Source organism: Etheostoma cragini, chromosome 21, assembly GCF_013103735.1.
Source record: "Etheostoma cragini isolate CJK2018 chromosome 21, CSU_Ecrag_1.0, whole genome shotgun sequence".
Classification (NCBI taxonomy): domain Eukaryota; kingdom Metazoa; phylum Chordata; class Actinopteri; order Perciformes; family Percidae; genus Etheostoma; species Etheostoma cragini.
Window position 1 is genome coordinate 13,080,047 of NC_048427.1, and position 18,205 is coordinate 13,098,251.

An 18,205-nucleotide genomic window follows, 5' to 3' on the forward strand; every position below is an offset into this window, starting at 1 on the left:
AGAACATATTCTGTCTGTTGGAGCTAAATTATAAGGACAATCAACAACATTTGGAGTTTATATCTAATATTTGAATGCTCTTCTACCACATTCATTTAAGGAGGACAGAAGCTGGGGGCACGGTGGTATTTTGTTCCCCCAGATCATTCACACAGAAATGCTTGGGAAATGAGAACTGGGAATGGAAAGGTGAGATGCAATTGCCAAATTTAGAGGTGTGAACTGGCAGGTTACATAATGAGTATTACGATAAATTACTGCGGCCACATAAATTACTCTTGAAAGGAGTTAATGAGCAAAAAGGGATTGTACAGTTTTTTTTGTAACGAACCCAACGGTGGTCAGGACGGGTTAGGTGAAGTTCAGATAGACTGGGAGTGTGAGAAGAAAAAAGGTGACTCAGAGAAGGTCCTCCACTCCCTTAGGCCTTCTGGTGCATGCAACTAAACGTTGAGAAAGAGAGAAGCAAGGAGGATCTTTCAGTAAAGACCTCGCCACAAGTTCGCTCCTTTTTTGTTGAAGTGAGCCGCACCCTGCCAGGAAGTTTGATTATAACTAACCTACCAATAACTTTGACTCCGGGTAATGCTCAGCGTCAGCTGTAAATCAGTCACTTTATCAAATATACTATTTGATCTTGTGATAGGTGTGTGTTTGCATACCTGTCTGCAATGTTAACACACCGCTGGCCTGTATTTGTGCAGGCAGCTGTTGCAGAGACACCCGCATTCATTTTAATGAGAGATGCCCTGAGGTTGCCTTAGTCTTTGACACATTGTGAGGGAATGTCCAAAAACACATAACTCCAAACCAAACAGTGAAGTATAAAGATAATCATTGGCCATAACGCTACACGTACTCATGCCTGCATGCACACACACACACACATACACCAGCAGTACAAAAGGGGAATAATCACCCATGCCCTCTGGTGACGAAACTTTTGTCACTAAAATATATGATCTCCTGATGTGGAAACAACACACACACACATTACATGCCATCTCTCTTGCATTGCATATTATTATTGCATTTTATGGTATTTTCTTTTGAAAGCCTAAATACAAGCAGAAACCTGTTGGGCAAGCTGACTTTCTATCATCAGTCATCTGACTAGTCTAAACTGGTCTGGAGATTGTGTGTGTGTGTGTGTGTGTGTGTGTGTGTTCAAATGTGATGGTGAGAAAGCAAATTAGGGTTCAAGCTTCTATATTAGCAGGCGTCTATCTTGCTGAAGTGTCCTTGAGCAATACACTGAAGTCCCACCAGTTGAAGAGCGGCAGTTATTACTGACTCTGACCTCTGATCTTTGAGTGAACGCTGGCAAGTGAGAAAGAGAAGCTTCTGCCGGCTTCATTAAAGCATCACTTTACAAGAAACATTGCTGCCTGTGGTTGCTTTTAACTGACGCAATCCCCACACCAGCCTGGAAAATGCTTTACGTTTTACCTGCAAATCCTGTTTACTTTAGATTAATTTTGGCATATAATGAAAGCGTGAATTATACCATATCCTGTTTTCGGTCCACTGATGTCACATCCTGTTTCCCGTCCAGGCCAAGGGCCGCGCAGTAAGCCGTCTCCTGCAGAGCTTTGCAGCCGACGACGGCTTTCGGTTGGATGAGGAAAGCAGCTTCTCCGAGGGCGAGGAGGAGGAAGAGGAAGAGGAGTTAGAGTTGATCCATCTCCCTCCCAACATGCCTTGCAGAATACCCGGTAGGCATAAACAGTGACACATCATATATAATTATACACACACATGTGTTGAAGGCTTTAAAAGCCCTTCTTTTTCACTTCACATAGCAATTATTCATCACACTCACACATTATGCATCTCTCACACTTTATCTTCTCCATTCATCCATCTTTCACCCACGCCCTCCCTCCGCAGCCCTGCCAAACTGTGTGTTGAGTAAAGAGATGTTGGTGGATGGCCTGAAGATACTGATTTCCAAGGAGGATGAGCTGCTGTATGCTGCCTGTGTCCAAACTCTGGACCTGCCTGACATGTAAGGCCCTGCTTCCCAGCTGACTCACCACAGATACAAACCAACTCATCTATAAACAAATCAGAGGAATCACCAGAGTGACTATTTCACACGGCAACTGCAAATGTATGACCACTGTTTATTCCATCACCTATTGATCCCACTACGAGAAGCATCCAAATCTGGGTGGATAACCACCTCGGCTTAACGATTTCCTGGGGAAAACCCTGGAGTGAAGTACTAAAAAGACATATTGCGACAAGAGATTTGCAAAAGAGTTGAAACCTTAGCTAAGCGCTAGTTAAATGCATGACAGCTGTGTGAATCTTGACAAACAAGAAGTCTAGACAATTACAAAGTCAAGACACACACCAGTGGCAGCCAACACAGCTGCCAGGGAAAAAAAAATCTGAGCACTCAACCCTGTTTTGAAAAAGACAACCTTAAAATCAAACAGCAAAAATTACATAATAATAATAATATATAGAGAAAAGTTTGGTTCTTGAGGAATTTTATTTTACCATTCTTTTTGCTTTCCTTTTTTTCTCTTAGATTCAGTGTTGTCATCGAAGGGGAACGAGGAAATCGCCCCCGGATCTACTCGCTGGAGCAGCTACTACAGGAAGCTGTAAGTGTCCATCTAAAAGCTTACTTTTGCATCTATTACATTTTGTGGGTAGTTTTGCGGCGCTGGGCAGCTTTAACTAAAACCTCCGGTCACCCTATACAGATAATTTTGCGTTGTTTCCAGGTGTTAGACGTGCGGCCCCAGAGCGAGGCCATCCTCACTGCAGGGACCCGAGTGTGCGCCTACTGGAGCGAGCGCTCTCGCTGTCTTTACCCCGGAAACGTCCATCGAGGTAAGCGAGACGCACAGGCAACCTCACTCCACGATCATACACTGGTGCGTTCCCAGCAACTCATGTCCACCGTCTTATGTGTTGTGCTTCAGGAGGTCCAGGCGAAGAGGAGAAGGAGGGTAGCGTCATGGTGGAGTTTGATGATGGAGACAGAGGAAGGATCTCCCTCGCAAACATCAGGCTTCTGCCCCCGGGATACCAAATCTGCTGTGAGTGTGGCTTTGAAAAGAAGGATGGAAAGAATGAATGAATGGAAAAATAAGGCATGGGCACAGGCAGGCAGACCCATACATGCCCCTATCCTTGAGTATAAAAAGCTTACCAGCACTTGACTCAAATATGTCATCTGCTAGGGCCGCGGTGGGGCCACTCTTGGGCCCGGGAGCTTCAGGCCCAAGACTTTTTCCATGGTGGTGGAAATTGAATCAATGAAGCAACAGTTCAGCTCTTACTATTCTGTAGTTTTTTTTTTATCAATACCATGGTTCAACAAATAATGTTAAGGTTAAATGATAAGTCACTTAAGCTGAGAAGTTAACAGAAATATTCCACTATTCCAAAAGGATAGGTTGATAAATTAACAAAAGCAGAAATAAATGAAGAAATGAAGCGTTTGAAATGTATCCCACTCTTACACGAAGAGGCATATTGAACTGCTACAGTTCAATTCACAGTACAGTTTACAGTTACATTGTGAAGCACCAACAGCATCTACAGCATCAGTAGCCGCCTAAGCAGTGCCCTGGTTTCATGTACTGTCATATACTGCTCTTTCTTACATGAAATAACTTTAATTCATATTGTTTACTCTGGTATCCTCTCTACTTGTCCCACGCCGTCATGGCAAATTCCGGGCTCATCATTTTCTGCGGGGGACTGGCTTATCTATCTGTTGCTCAGAAGCTACAAAAAATAATTAAGAAGTCATTTTACTGCATTCATAGATCCAGCTTGAGTTTTGTTATCATTATTTGCATTATATTTGCAAAGTCTATGAATCACCATATTTTGAATGATACAAAAAGGTTAACATTTTAATAAAACTTAATGTTTTGCTAATAAAGAGGTTAACGACGCTACAACGATATTACCCGAATAATTACGTTGCTAGTGCTACTCATTAGGCCTTGGCTATATCTCTCTTTACCAGATGCCCCTTGTGTTTGTCCTCTTAAAAATAAATTGCTAATATTGGCGCATTTGGCAGCGTCCTCCTGCAATGCCTTTTTTCTTTTCAACCTGGCTTTTTCAGCCCCCCCTGGCCTCTTTGTGTACTGGTGCAGTAGGGCCGACCCAACTGTCGGTAGCCCATCTGAGAAAACCTTTTGGGAAATGACTTGCTATGGACTCACCCAACCAGAACTCCTTCACATGGTACAACCCGTGCAGAGGCTGCGGAACGTGTGTAGAAGATAGACTAATTTGACAAATATAAAAAAGAAAAAAAAGAAAAAGAAAATCCTCAACCGGCCCAAAAGGGAGCGGTCCACTGGGAATTCTCCCAATTTTCCTAATTACCCACCCCGGCCGTCCTCTACATTGGTAAACATGAACAGGCTATGAGAGCAAACTCAGTGGCTGAGAAATGTCTGGGTAATAAGGTCATTGGCTTTTGGAAGGAGGTGAGAGCTCTGAACAGGGCTAATACATTGCTTCCGTGTGCCATTGAGGTGGTGTCTGGAGCTGATAATATAGCTGAGCTTTGGAGGCAACATTACTCTGCCTTATTTAACTGTGTGAAAAGTGACCCTTACAAAGTGACAAATATTGTCAACAGTAATCCAGAGATAATCACCTCCAGTGAAGTCTGCCAGGCAGTGGCCTAGCTATCTGATAAGAAAGCAAGTGGGTCACTCCACATCACAGCAGAGCACCTTAGGTTTGCTAGCCCAAAGGTGGCAGTGCTGCTTGTCATTTGTTTTCTGGATTCATGACCCATGGCCTGCTGCCTGAACCTATGTTGTCTCTTACTCTTGGGTCTGTTATCAAGGACAAAGCTGGCAAGATTGGTAGTTTAGATAATTATAGGCCAATAGCCCTAGCTAGTGTGATTGACTAGGTGCAAAACTATCTGTATGGTTGGTAACACCTTGGTTAATCATTTCATGTTTGCTGTAGATCTGGCAACTTTCTCTCCAAGCCATGCTGGTTTTCAGCGTCTACTGAATATCTGCTCTGAATATGGAGTGAAATATGATGTGTTGTATAATGCCAAAAAGAGTGCTGTCTTGATATGTAGGCCAAAAGCGGACAAAGATCTTTGTTTTCCAGACTTTTTTTCTGTCAGGACAAGTGATGAGTGTCTGTAATAAAATTAAATATCTGGGTCACTACATAACGGATCACTTATCTGATGACGAGGATACAGGCGGCGTCGCGTTTTACATGCCCAAGCTAACATGCTGGGAAGAAAATTCCACATCAGCACAGATGACGTCAAAATTAGTCTGTTTAAAGCATATTGCACTCCTTTGTATACTGCTCTGTTATGGACTAAGTTTTAAAAGGCAAGCATGAAGAAGCTTAAGGTTGCTTAAAATGACTCTATGAGGATGCTTCTCAACAAATCCAGGTGCTCCGGTGGAATTCACCTGCAATTCAGGGGTCAGCACCTTCCAGGCATTATTGAGGAGTCCTATCTATAAATTCATTTGACGCCTGAACGTCTACTAGAACAGCATTGTTATGCTGCTCGCAAATCCTAGGTTTAGTGCCATTTGATACCAATCATCACTGTGGAAATTATTTCTCTGTACATGTATATGTTTACCTTTCTTTTCTGAATGTATGGTGTATGTCATGTCTGTGTCTTCTGAATGGAGCTTGAGTCTGGCAACAAAGTTGATGATGAAACTCCCCATTTAACAATTCTTCTCTGTTAGGTGCGGAACCTTCTCCAGCACTTCTGATCTCATCTGGTCACCGCGGCAGGCGAAGCTCCACCCACGAGAGGAAAGACACGCCCACAGAGAAACCAGCCAATGACGAGCCTGCAGGAAGGCCCCAAGAGAAAAGACCAGGTGAGGGAGAAGGGAACACACATCCTCTATCCTTGCGATTGATTGATACTCCTTCAACAAACACATAGACCTTGTGTAAAGATTTGTACATTTCGAAAGTCATTTTTAAACAACATTACAAAGTCTTTTTTAGTTTAATATGTGTAGAAAAGACGGGTTATCCTTTTCAGAATACAGTCTGCGGAATCAAGACAACAACATTTTAACAAACAGTAGATGTTGCCTGAGAAGTACTGGTCTGACTAGTCAATGCACTCAAAGACACACAACCTTTCAGGCCGTACTAAAATTCCCTAAACAAGGCCTCATTTACAGTTCCAACTGCCAACTAATTATCAGATGCCTCCAAGTCAAAGGACAGTACTGAGTGGTAGATTTATAAGCCGAAAGACTCGATAATGAAATTCCTTGTTTCCCGCCTATCTTTTGAACTCAACATGACCACATTAATCATGTTTTTATGAGGTGTCATCCGTGTGTTTTGTGTGGTTAAGCAACAAACATGTAACGTATCACAAACTCCGGTTGAACACAAAGCTGGATAGACAGACAGGTTTACCAGGTTTGTTTTAATTTGTGTAATGGATATGTTGAAATTTACCTGGCTCAGTGGAGATCAAAGCGATAAAGAGATTAAGTTTCTCAAAAGCTCTTAGTTCCAAAATTATCTCAGTCTGCTCTTAAGACCTGTCAGTTTATATTGATTATAACTCCTCTCCGTTGTCGGCTTTTTTTTTCAGTTGGCAGACCGAAGAAAGTCCACTCAGTGCCTAAGACTGCCAGCATGCCAACATCAGTAACAGACACTGTAACCAAAGGCAACGCTTCCTTGTTGAACTGGTCCGCGACCAGGAAGAGACCACCAGTTGACTTCTTTCTCTTCAATGGGACGTCTCGTAAGACCCAGAGGAGGATTCGAGAACGGGACTTGGGGCTGTTTCATCGGCCCACCTCCCACCTTCTTGCACCCCCAATGCCTATCAAAGGCATCTTTGGCTCCCCTTTTGAAGGTGACTCATTCAGTAGCATCGCTAACAGCTTCTCTACTTTTAGAAGCGGTGGAAGCTCTGGAGCCGGGCGACCGGTCGCCACCGTAGCTTCCACTGGGGCCCGGGAGTCCTCGGCCTCTGCTTGCTCCTCAGCTGTCACCATGGCAATGGCAGGTGGAAGCAGGAAGCCAGTGAGCGACCGTGACAGGAAACAGTTCCTGGTGAAGCTTGACCATGAAGGAGTGACTTCTCCCAAAACAAAGAACGGCAAGGCACTGCTTCGACTTGGTGGCAGTGGAGGAAAGGGAGGCAAAAGTCTCGCCTCAGCAGGAGCACCGCTGCGATACATCCACCCTGCCCAGCTGGTGAAGGATGGCAAGAAGGGAGGGGAAAGAGATGGCAATGGGGTGCGTTCTGAGCCTATTGTAAAAGGCAGCCCACCTCTGAGAACTGACCTTCAGTCAACAGGTCTTGGAGTCCAAGGTGGGGATTACAGTGTGGACTACCCAAGTGACTGCCCCAGTTCTTACTCTGAGCTGGATGAGGATGATGGTCAGGATGCTGAAGCACCTAGAAGAAGTGCAGCAGATACGTCCCACCGCAGCGGGCGTTTTCTCTCCCGTCTCTCCGCCTGCTTCTCCTCATCTTCCTCCTCGTCCTCCTCCTCCGGCTCCATCTCCTCCTCGTCCCTCTGTTCCTCAGACGACTCGTCCTACTCCTCCGACGAAGAGTCCTCCTCTGTGCTGCTGCGCCGCGCACTGCTCCAGCAGGACAAACACAAGCACAGGCAGAACATGACCTCCGACCTCCTGAGCCCTGACCCTACCGCCTCCAGCTCCTCTCCCTCGGCCCCAGCCCCGGGTCACGGCTATGTGTCTAAAGCCAGCATGGCCGTCCCGGGGTCAAAGGTGAGGGCCGACAGAACAGAAGACAGGAAGGAGTTCATGTCAAAAGGTGGGATGGTGGGTAACAGTAGCTCAGCTAAGAACCAGCTAAAGAGGAAAGAAGGACTTTTGAGCAGCCACCGTCATAGGCAAGGCAGTCCTGTGAGCCAGCAGCCCAAACCTGGCTCCAAGGACCCAACAACAGCTAAGAGGCAGCGGATGTCTTCCCCTGAGCCTCTGTCTAACATGGCTCCCCTTCTGCCTGGACGGCAGCTCTGGAAATGGTCCGGCAACCCCACACAGGTAGGACACTTTGGGTTGCATTTTAAAATGTTTTGTTTCCGTATCCAAGATGTTGAAGAGTTTTTTTTTTTTTTTTTTACAAAGATCTGTTTTTTGTGTGTAAATATTCTCGTCACTGTATTGCAGAACGTGAGAGTATCTGTGATTTCCTGCAACTAAATCCTATTCCACTTAAATAGTGTTTTCCCATGATCACACGTTAGGCCGTTCAAAACTCCTGTCCTGGGTATCAGTAACCTACCTCACCTCACAGCTTAAGTAGGTTACTGATTGTTGTTGCCGTTTCTGTCACATAGCACCTTGATGACATGCAATAAAATGCAATGTTTAAATATGATCTCTCTTTGCAGTGCTTATTCTGCCTCAATCTCTCAAGGCCTGGACATATTGGCAACACATATTGGCTTACTCGCTGAATTTGTTATCCCAGCTATTAAGTCTCAATTCAGATGATTACAAAACAAAACAGTTTGAGGAACTGCTGCCACTCTTAGCTTCCATTCTTTACAAAGTAAACAGCGCAGCATCTGTTGACTGAGACGTGCAGCTTGAGAAGAAGATAAAGGTGTGCACATGCCCCAACAAATTAAAATATGGAGCAGAAATAAAGGTGTGCTACCCATGTTATGGTTACTGTGATCATAATGTCTACATGAGTTTCAGTACTCTTGCCTTTAGGTTAAGAGTGAGTTTTTGGTGTGCTAGGAAACAAACTCATGTAACTCAATAGCATGAGTTCTTTATGATTGGTGTTAGGTATGATGTTTTGGCTTGGAAAGACATATTAAATCTTGGGAACAGTAGACTGATCTTATTTAATTTCTAAAATGAGGCTGGGGGTGAAATAAACCCTCCACACTGAATAAATTGACTGACTATTTCTACTCTGCTTCCCCAACAGAGGAGAGGTCTGAAGGGTAAAGCCCGCAAGCTTTTCTACAAGGCCATCGTGAGGGGCAAGGAGACAGTGCATGTCGGCGACTGTGCTGTGTTCCTGTCACCGGGCCGGCCCCAGCTGCCCTACGTGGGCAGAGTGGAGAGCCTCTGGGAGTCGTGGAGCTCCAGCATGGTGGTCAGGGTCAAGTGGTTCTACCACCCGGAGGAGACTCGCCTGGGGAGGCGACACCGCGACGGCAAGGTAAAGGCCAGGCAGTGCAAGTAGAATTTCTAAAACAGGAATGGTCAAAGTTACAGTCTGTGACATTTTCATATACATATATTACCTATTTGCTTCTTTTTATTCCCTGTTTCCATCTGATATGAATGGTTGAACATCCACTTAATTCATGAAAACTGTTACCATTCGTAGTTCTAAATATTCAGTGTGAGGTGGGTATTTTCCAGGCAAAATCTCTGCTCCACAGAAAGTCATGCATTTTTTGCGTTTCTGACGACAGCAATAGTGGTTTGTTTGGAATAAATAGAAAAGGAGCTGGGTAGTTAGCATAAGAAGCAAGATCCACTGGGGCTGAGCAAACATAAAAGATCACCATTTGTCGAAACTCCAACGTCATCATGAGAAAACCCACGCTTAAAGACGACGACAAATGTGGCATGTGTGGGAAGTGCACAGTGAAAGCTGCACCAAAGATGTTGCCAAACAAAAACAACAATCTCACCACATTTTCAAGCTGGAATCTATCTTGCTGATTTATCAACCATTCTTTTCTGTCTCTTTGCTAGAATGCCTTGTATCAGTCGAGCCACGAGGATGAGAATGACGTGCAGACCATCTCCCATCGCTGCATGGTGGTCAGCAGGGCCGAGTATGACCACCTGATGTGTGAGCGTAAGCCCGGCAGCGCCACCGACGACCTGTTCTACCTGGCCGGAACCTATGAACCGACCACGGGCCAGCTGATCAGCGCTGATGGCATGGCCATTGTGTCCTAGCACCACCAGCTTGAGAGAAATCCAAATATTCAACCTGAACTCTGGAGTTGACTGCTTCCAGGATGGCACTTCAGAACGGAGCTGGGGACAGACGGGAACCAAGACAAAGAGTTTGGGCTCTGCGTATTGATCTGGCCCTTGTAAGAGAAGGAGCTAGCCCACTGGATGAGGCCCAACAGTACTGGCACTTACAGGAGCCTGGTGTGTTCTGGGGAAAAGTCTGATCCATGTCAGATTTAACCTCTTTATCCGATGTGGACTGAGGCTCCTTGTCACAGCGGGAGTCTACAGCTTTCCCTGTGGCTGAAAAAACAGAGAATCTCGTCCCTCCGACAAGATTACTGCAACAAAAGAACAGGATCCAAGGACGTGAGCACTGGAGTACAGTCGCAAGGATATTCTATGGAGGAAGGGTGTCAGACTTGGCTTTCTGAAACAAAGCCTCAGAGAGCGGGAGAGACTGTATGGTAAGGAGAGACTCACTGTAAACCCCACTGGTTTAGAGGGTTTTTAATGGTCTTATACTGGTAGTTTAAAGATGACAAAGTGATTGGGAGATTCCCAACAGGACCAAAAAACACTGTAGTTCGGACTTTGTGTGTAAGTGTGTGTGTGTGTGTGTGTGTGTGTGTGTGTGTTTGCAGAGTGGCTGCGATGACCCTTTTTGGCATTTAATGAGCTCCAAGTAAATAGTGCTTTAGCGTGCACGTGTGTTTGTACTGTATGTGTGGTCATGCACGCGCACACCCGCGCTCGTCAAGCAGGGATGACGTCGTGACACACCGTCAGTACGTCTCTAAAACTCTAAAATGATTTCTTCTCCTGTCAAGCCATACACGTCAATACCTCTTGCTAGTATCCTCCTATTCATGTGCAAAGACACATATACAGGAAGTTGGATTGTTTATTTGAAATGTGCATGCATGGTGGCGTGCGTGTGTGTGTGTGTGTGTGTGTGTGTGTGTGTGTGTGTGTGTGTGTGTGTGTGTGTGTGCGCGCTCGCGCTTTGTACAGCATCATGTTTAATATAACATGTTGTAAATAGTATACATTTATATTTGTTTCTTGTTTTTTCGCTGTTTTCTTTTGCAGAGAAGATTATTTTATTTAGAGTTTTTTAGGGTGTGTGTGGGAGGGGTTTGCGGGGGGGGGGGGTTGGGGGGGTCTGACAGAGGGAGGAGCTCGGGTTAGTTTCCTTCACTCTCAATGCACTGAACAGGATTGTTGGAGGTTTGGATCGAGGGTCAAACTGTACAACTGATGTGAAGACTTTGTGGTTGTTTCCCTGCTTTAGGCTAAGGGCGGACATGTAGAAAGGGTGTTTGGAAAATGTTTTATAAGGAAATCAGAAAAAGGCTCTTTTTAAACGTGTCCACATTTTTTTCTCCTTTATTTACTCTGTTGGGTTTAAAATGCGCATTTCCTGTTGGGATCTTGTGTTTTGTTTTACTTTTTTTTTTTTTGTTTACCAAATACTGGAAACTGAGTTTCTGCTGTTCTTTGATCCTAAAAGAATCTAGTTCTTCTTTATCTATTTTAGCCTGTATACATTCCTATATCAAATGTAGATATTTATCTGGCATAAAAAATACATACCAAAGCACCTGTGAGTTTACACTTCACCACATTAGAAGAAAACAATTTTTATAAAAAAGACGTTAATAAACACGTTCAATCAAATCTGAATCCGGGACCCCTGCAATCACCGAGATATTTTAAGTAGAGTTCATCTCGTTGTCTGCTCGCGTTCATCCAGCGTTGCTATGACAGCCTCCGAGAAACGTTGCAGCAACATTGTCTACACGCTGCCCAGCTGATGCACTTGAGGTCACTATGGCAACCAGAATGGCATCACGTGACTGTGAAGGACAATCAGAGCCAATCAATGGGACAATGTTGAGAGACAAAAAAACAACAAGATAAGGATCAAATCATAAAATATGCTTCTTGTCACTTTTACTCCTGCTTTGCCAAAAATGTCTCTGTGTGTGTGTTTTACTTTTGCTTGTTTTCCTCGTTTACCATTGTCTTACTGTTTATGCAAGCCTGTGATGACTGTTTGTTGTCAGTGTATAGGATGTACAGGGGGGAAGAACATAAAAGCCTTTTTTAGGACATTGACTGACTTTTAACAACAATGTTGCTGTTACACTGCAAAGCAAAAGCTTTAAAAGGAATCTAATGTGAAACTCAGTTTTAAAATGTTGCTTTTATGGGTCTTTAAATGATTTTCTTTTTAAAGCTGTATTTTCTTTAAGAAACACTGGATTCAGTACTAACCATCACGTTTGACAGAAGTGACATCATTGTGTTTTTTTAGACCCACTGGAAAACTGCTTTGTATGGTTTGAGATAGCCTACTAAAATATATTATGTAATCTCAGTCATTCTTTGGAAATATGACACAAAATATTTCCTCATGTACAAAAGGAAAAAAATATTTATCTTAATTTTATTGCCTTTTGTGTTTCATTAAAAAAAAAGATTCTTACAAAAAAATAACAACTCTTGATTCTTTTTTCCCCCTTTTCTGCTGGGCGTGAGCGCTCTGAATACCGCCTTGTGTTTATCGATGCCAGTCATTTGTCTGCTGTAAGAAAAAACGAACCACAGAAGAAAGCATGGAAGGATGAGAAGGGGGAACGAAAAAACGAAACACGAGCAGAGGAAGCAATTTGAAACTGTAGCTGTAGCCGATAGAAAGTGAAGAATTGGGAAAGAAAGGGAAAGTGTATCTAGTAGCGATGTTTCATGAGAGAGATGGGCGGGATAAAGTCTCCTCTGGCTCTACAGGTGGGTCCGGTATTCAGAATAATAAAAACGGAACAGGACCATTAAGAGAACAAAGTGAGGATATCAGCTTTCGGCCTGCCAAGATTTTTAAATCCTTGGTTTGTGCATGTGTGTGTGCGTACATAGGCTTATGTGTGTGAAATACAAATATGCAGCTCAAATAGAGAGTGCTGGTCTTGTGTAGGCCTACACACCAATATTAATCCACACAGTCTGCATGCACTCCTGTACTTCCACAGGTTTTCTGCTTGCTTGTGTGTGTGTGTGTGTGTGTGTGTGTGTGTGTGTGTGTGTGTGTGTGTGTGTGTGTGTGTAATGCGAGAGCTCGGAAGAACAGTTGAGATTATGCCCTGCAGGGTGTGGACTTTCTGGGACAAAGTGCACAATTTTACTGCATTTTATTTGAGACTTCCTGTGAAATTTTCACACCTTTTTATCACACGGTAACTGTAGCCTTTGTGACACGGCTTATTGCAACATTAAAGTCTGAACAGAAGATTTACCTTTGACCTCGAATTACAGTTTGGTTGCCTTGTGGCGGCCCGCTAAGAAGGCTTGATCACAGCATTGCCTTGAATGTCAACTGTTCTTTTTTCTTTTCAGCCAGCGTATCTCTCTCTGCTGTACTTGTCAATGCAGGAAAAGTTGTCTCGCATGTGTTTCTGAATAACTTTGCTAATGGTCTGTGGCCATTTGAATTCACACACACACACATTCAGGCTCATTGTTCAGCTGTGTGTGTGTGTGTGTGTGTGTGTGTGTGTGTGTGGTTGTGTGTGTGTGTGTGTGTGTGTGTGTGTATGTGTGTGTGTTTGCTTTCCTTTTGTATACTGCATTTAGCTGTCTTGGCAGTTCAACTTGTTATTACAAAGATATGAAGCGGTACGCTTGTCGGTGTGACCACACATACACACCCACACCCACACACACACAAACATGCACCCATTCTGCTCACTGTTGGTCTTTTACATCCTCCTCATTGGTTCCTCAATCAACCAACGCCTTTAAAACACACAGACATTAAGTGCAGTCTTTGACTGCTTATCAGCAGGTTTGCATTGGGCTTATCTGGTTGACATTGTTAAACTACTTTACCCAGAATGCTGCGAGAGATAGGGGCACAATGGAGGCTGGGGGTGCCCTATGGGTTAATGAGAGAGGGCTTTTCACATCGTAAGAGCAAACATGTCACAATCTAATGTGTGTGCGTGTGTGTGTATGTGTGTGTGTGTGTGTGTGTGTGTGTGTGTGTGTGTGTGTGAAGGGTCAAGGTGTCAGAACAAGGTGTGGCAGTTTTTTTGTATTTTGTTAAGTTTTTTCAGGTGGGGGTCTGGTGGACGGGATGCAAAGACACCACATCTGAAGCTTGTCACCAGAGGAGCAGCTTGATTTGTGTGTGTGTGTTTGTGTGTGTGTGTGTGTGTGTGTGTGTTGAGGGGGGTTCTAATCCAGAGAAAGCCCTCCATTTAGATATAGCCTGAGTATGTCACTGAAGTGAATGAATGGCTGTCAGCTGCAGCGGGATGCAGCGTGTGTGTGTGTGTGTGTGTGTGTGTGTGTGTGTGTGTTGAAGTATATTAAGGTCACTCAGAGTGGGAGTAAGGAGTTCAGCAGTCTTCTCTATCACCTCATCCATTGTACACATGAGCTTCTGCGAGCTCACCACTGGTATTCATCTTACTATCCATGTGTGTGTGTGTTTGTGTGTGTGCGTGTGTGTGTGTGTGTGGGTGACTTTATATATGTCCGTATAGCCTATTTGACTCATTGGTTGTTGTGCACCGTATTCTGTGGCAACAGATGGTAGGCTTACATAAATCATGGATTCTTGGCAGCGTGGAAGTCATGTCCATGTTCTCCTACATTACAACACCAACAAACCTGTTCTTTCTTTTTCACCTTAATCAACTGTATAGGCACATTTTGAGACATAGGCCTACATTGTTTCTACAATTATTTTTAACACCATGTCTTTCTGTTGTATTGAGCACAAAATTGGGGATTTAATTTGTTTTTTATTTACAATTGATTATCATCTATTGATTTACTTTTGCTGTTTCAACCACATTTCACAGGTTTTATTTGGGCGCTATTTTATTTTTTTCTAGAGTATGTTTTTGTGTATATTATTTTATATGTATTGTCACAAAAAATCTTTATAAAATCCTTTTGTAAATTAACAAATTATTGTTATATTTTTTTTTAAATGTGAATGAAACAGGGAAATGAGAGAGCAAAGTACTTTTAAAGCTAATAATACAAAATTTAATAACTCAAATATTAGCAATTGTACAAATTGTATGTTAAAAAAGGAGAAAGTTACAAAGAGGAGCAGGGGGATGGAGGAAGAGCAGGAGATAGTTTAGTATAGGGGATCTGTGTTTACCTCTTCATCCACAAGATTTTAACACGAAACTGCAGAAAAACTACCAGGATTTCCTATCCCTAATTCAGGGAACACACACACACACACACACACACACACACACACACACACACACATCAAGGTTTGAACATATCTCAGAGCAATTCTAGTGGTTATTGCTGATGCTGGTATTTGATATTTGGAAAAGTAGAGGAGTCTTGGCCAGCTCAAGGCTGCCTACTCCGATGGTCAGAATAGGTCTGTTACATCTTGTAAAGTCTTAGTGGACACAGCAATCCGAGCCACAGACACCTGATAGCTGCTGTGTGGGAATGTGTGTGTGATATTTATGATACGATCTGGATGCAGGGTGGAATTTATATGTGTATGCATGTGTGTGTGTATGGGTGTGTGAGGCACTTGATTGCCAAGCTGGCTAACTCTACCCCAGCAACAGCAGGAGAAAAGATATGTAGGCTACAGTATATTTATATAAAACAACTGCTGCAATCCCCCACTTTCCGCACACACACACACACACACACACACACACACACACACACACACACACACACACACACACACACACACACACACACACAAACACATATAGTAACCTCAAAGCCCTGTATGTTCTTTCCTCCTGATGAGTTGTCAGCTACACTGCGGGGGTCATCAAAATACCTGTAACTGTACACCTGTCTGGATGTTATGAGTACAGTAAATTATAATGTGAAACCTGATCAGTGTGACAGGGTTTGAGATTTATCTCTTCACATGCTTCACTTTAAATGTCAATTGATGCAACATTCGTGACGTTAACTAGCAGATATTCAGGTTGCATTTCCCTACATTTCATCAGATTTTCCTCAAACATATTCCACATTTAATACTGCACCACAACCTCACACTGACAGCCATAAGAGCACAGAACCAATTGGTAAACATCACTGTAAAAATGCATTTCTCTGTATTCATCTGTATTCTAAAGAATGAGTCGGATGCTTAATAGAACAGTTTAACATTTTGGGAAACATTTCTATTCCCTTTTCTGCACAGTGTCAGATGAGAATATCTTTAACACTCATATTCTTTTTAATCAATTTGTTTTAATTTTTATTTTATTTTCAAAAATTAACATTAACAAGCAAAAAATTACAAACAAAACACTGAGACATGGATCTCAGAGCCAAAAGACTCAGAGGAAAGCTGGAAGTGAAGGAGACAAAACAACATATACATAAACAGACACACACAAACACACACACACACACACACACAGACAGACAAGAGACAATGCACAGGTTGAGGTCAAGTTTGTAGCACAAGACTACAGCCTGGACCCTTAAAGAGCCAGCTGCGCCAAGTGTCCAGGGTCCTGTCCAGGGACAGTTCCATGCACACGACATCCAAGAAGGCAAGGGTTCCAGCACTCCCAATACATGTGAAGATATGGATTAAACCAGGTGAGGAGTGTTCCTAAGACAAAGGACCAGAAATAATGTTTAAAGTTGGGAACTGAAAGGCCACAATTCTCTCTCCTCCTTTGTAGAGTAGACATTTTAAGTCGTGGACGCTTGCCTTTCCAGATAAGTCAGTAGTAGTAGTAGCAGTGGTCAACAGGAGTGGTGCTCCTATGGTGTAGCATAGAGCTCACAAAATTAATACTGGGTAAAAGATTCATTATAATCACCATGAATCAACATGCAGAGACACATCCACTTCTCCATATCCTTCAGAACGCTGTTCAGAGCGACAGAATAGTTATGTTTAATAATCTGGTTTAGAAAGGGGAAGAACTCAATGCCTAAATATTTAAACTGCTTAACAATGGGGACAACACTCTCATATGTATCTATTAAATATTAAGCTACAGCCTGAGTGTTACCTAGCTTAGCATTGAAAGTGCAAGCAGGCACGGGGCCAGATGTTTCTGGCACTTCCTAGACGGATGAAACAAACCACATAAAGGTGTAAAGTGTTAGTAAGGTGTAGCGGTGATGGTATGGGGATCGTTTTACCTTCTCCCTGTTTCCCCTCAGAAGTCTCAACGGACAACTACAACCTCTAAGGCAAGTGTCCTGACTGATAGGGTTAGCCGAGTTAGCACTTTGGCTAACAAACTCATCTGCTAGCATGTTTCCTGCCACGTGACCACTACTTGCAGTGCAAGTTTTTAATAATAATAATACATTTATTTTTATAGCGCTTTTCTAGACACTCAAAGACGTGTCAAATAGATACAACAAACAGACAAGATACATGTAGGGAAGGTTTCACGAGAGACAAAAAATATATTAAACACAAAACATGTTTGAGTTATGATTCACTTGGATCTTTAACCCGAGTCTTTAAATTGACTCGCAAATCGCGAGTCTCTGGTATCACTAACCCGGATGAGTTTAGTGTGTGACTCAGAATAACCTGAATCCTTAAAAGGAACTGGGTTTGCCAGGCCTAGAAAACCCACTGGTGCCCTACATGTACGATCTGATGTCACCAAAACCAGGCTCAATGACAAAGTTGTTTGCCCTGGATTTACATTACAACCACTCAATCAGTGGCACACTTTGATTTTGATGTCTTTAATAGGTGAACGTAAATGTTAAGTTTCACTATTGTAACGGCCGCCAGTTTCAGAGCTGACGCAGATGATTCACTATTGTTCCTAGTAGGTAAGATTTGCCTTCTTCCAAGAATTTGAAAGTCTTCAAAAACATTATAGAGTTAATGTGCAGACACCTACTCACTGACACCTATATAAAGTTATTTAAAAGACTGCAAAATGCAAAATGGTACAAATAATATATTTTATTGGGAAATACATCCCCCTAGTCATTAAACTATAAGATAAGCTTGAAGAGGCTGCTTCTCATATTCAGCAATAAACAGCTATATTTGGCGTGATGCAGACATAAGAGAAGTATTGTTCTTTACATCTAACTTCAGAAAAGAAAGCAAATAAGTTTATTACTGAAAATGTCAAACTATTCCTGAAAATAACATTTTGGGATGCATACATCCAAACTGAAATCCGCCCGTAGCCCTGTTTTCACCAGTCTAGATTCACCCCTAAATTTAGTGCAATTTAGGAATTTACACCCCCATTTC

The 18,205-nt window shown here is 43.0% G+C and overlaps 1 protein-coding gene across 2 annotated transcripts in view; it reads left to right on the top strand.

Annotated features, from left to right (window-relative positions):
- The window catches only part of bahcc1b (BAH domain and coiled-coil containing 1b), a 56,364-nt gene extending 44,524 nt beyond the window's left edge, over positions 1-11,840 (top strand). For both annotated transcript variants that reach the window (XM_034860181.1, XM_034860183.1), the window contains exons 20-28: positions 1,556-1,715; positions 1,891-2,008; positions 2,540-2,615; positions 2,739-2,847; positions 2,940-3,056; positions 5,730-5,867; positions 6,608-8,043; positions 8,945-9,181; positions 9,727-11,840. In XM_034860181.1, coding sequence (XP_034716072.1) covers positions 1,556-1,715; positions 1,891-2,008; positions 2,540-2,615; positions 2,739-2,847; positions 2,940-3,056; positions 5,730-5,867; positions 6,608-8,043; positions 8,945-9,181; positions 9,727-9,936 — 2,601 coding nt within the window. In that variant the 3' untranslated portion in view covers positions 9,937-11,840. The remainder of the gene's footprint in view (positions 1-1,555; positions 1,716-1,890; positions 2,009-2,539; positions 2,616-2,738; positions 2,848-2,939; positions 3,057-5,729; positions 5,868-6,607; positions 8,044-8,944; positions 9,182-9,726) is intronic.
- Positions 11,841-18,205: the final 6,365 nt, after the last annotated feature.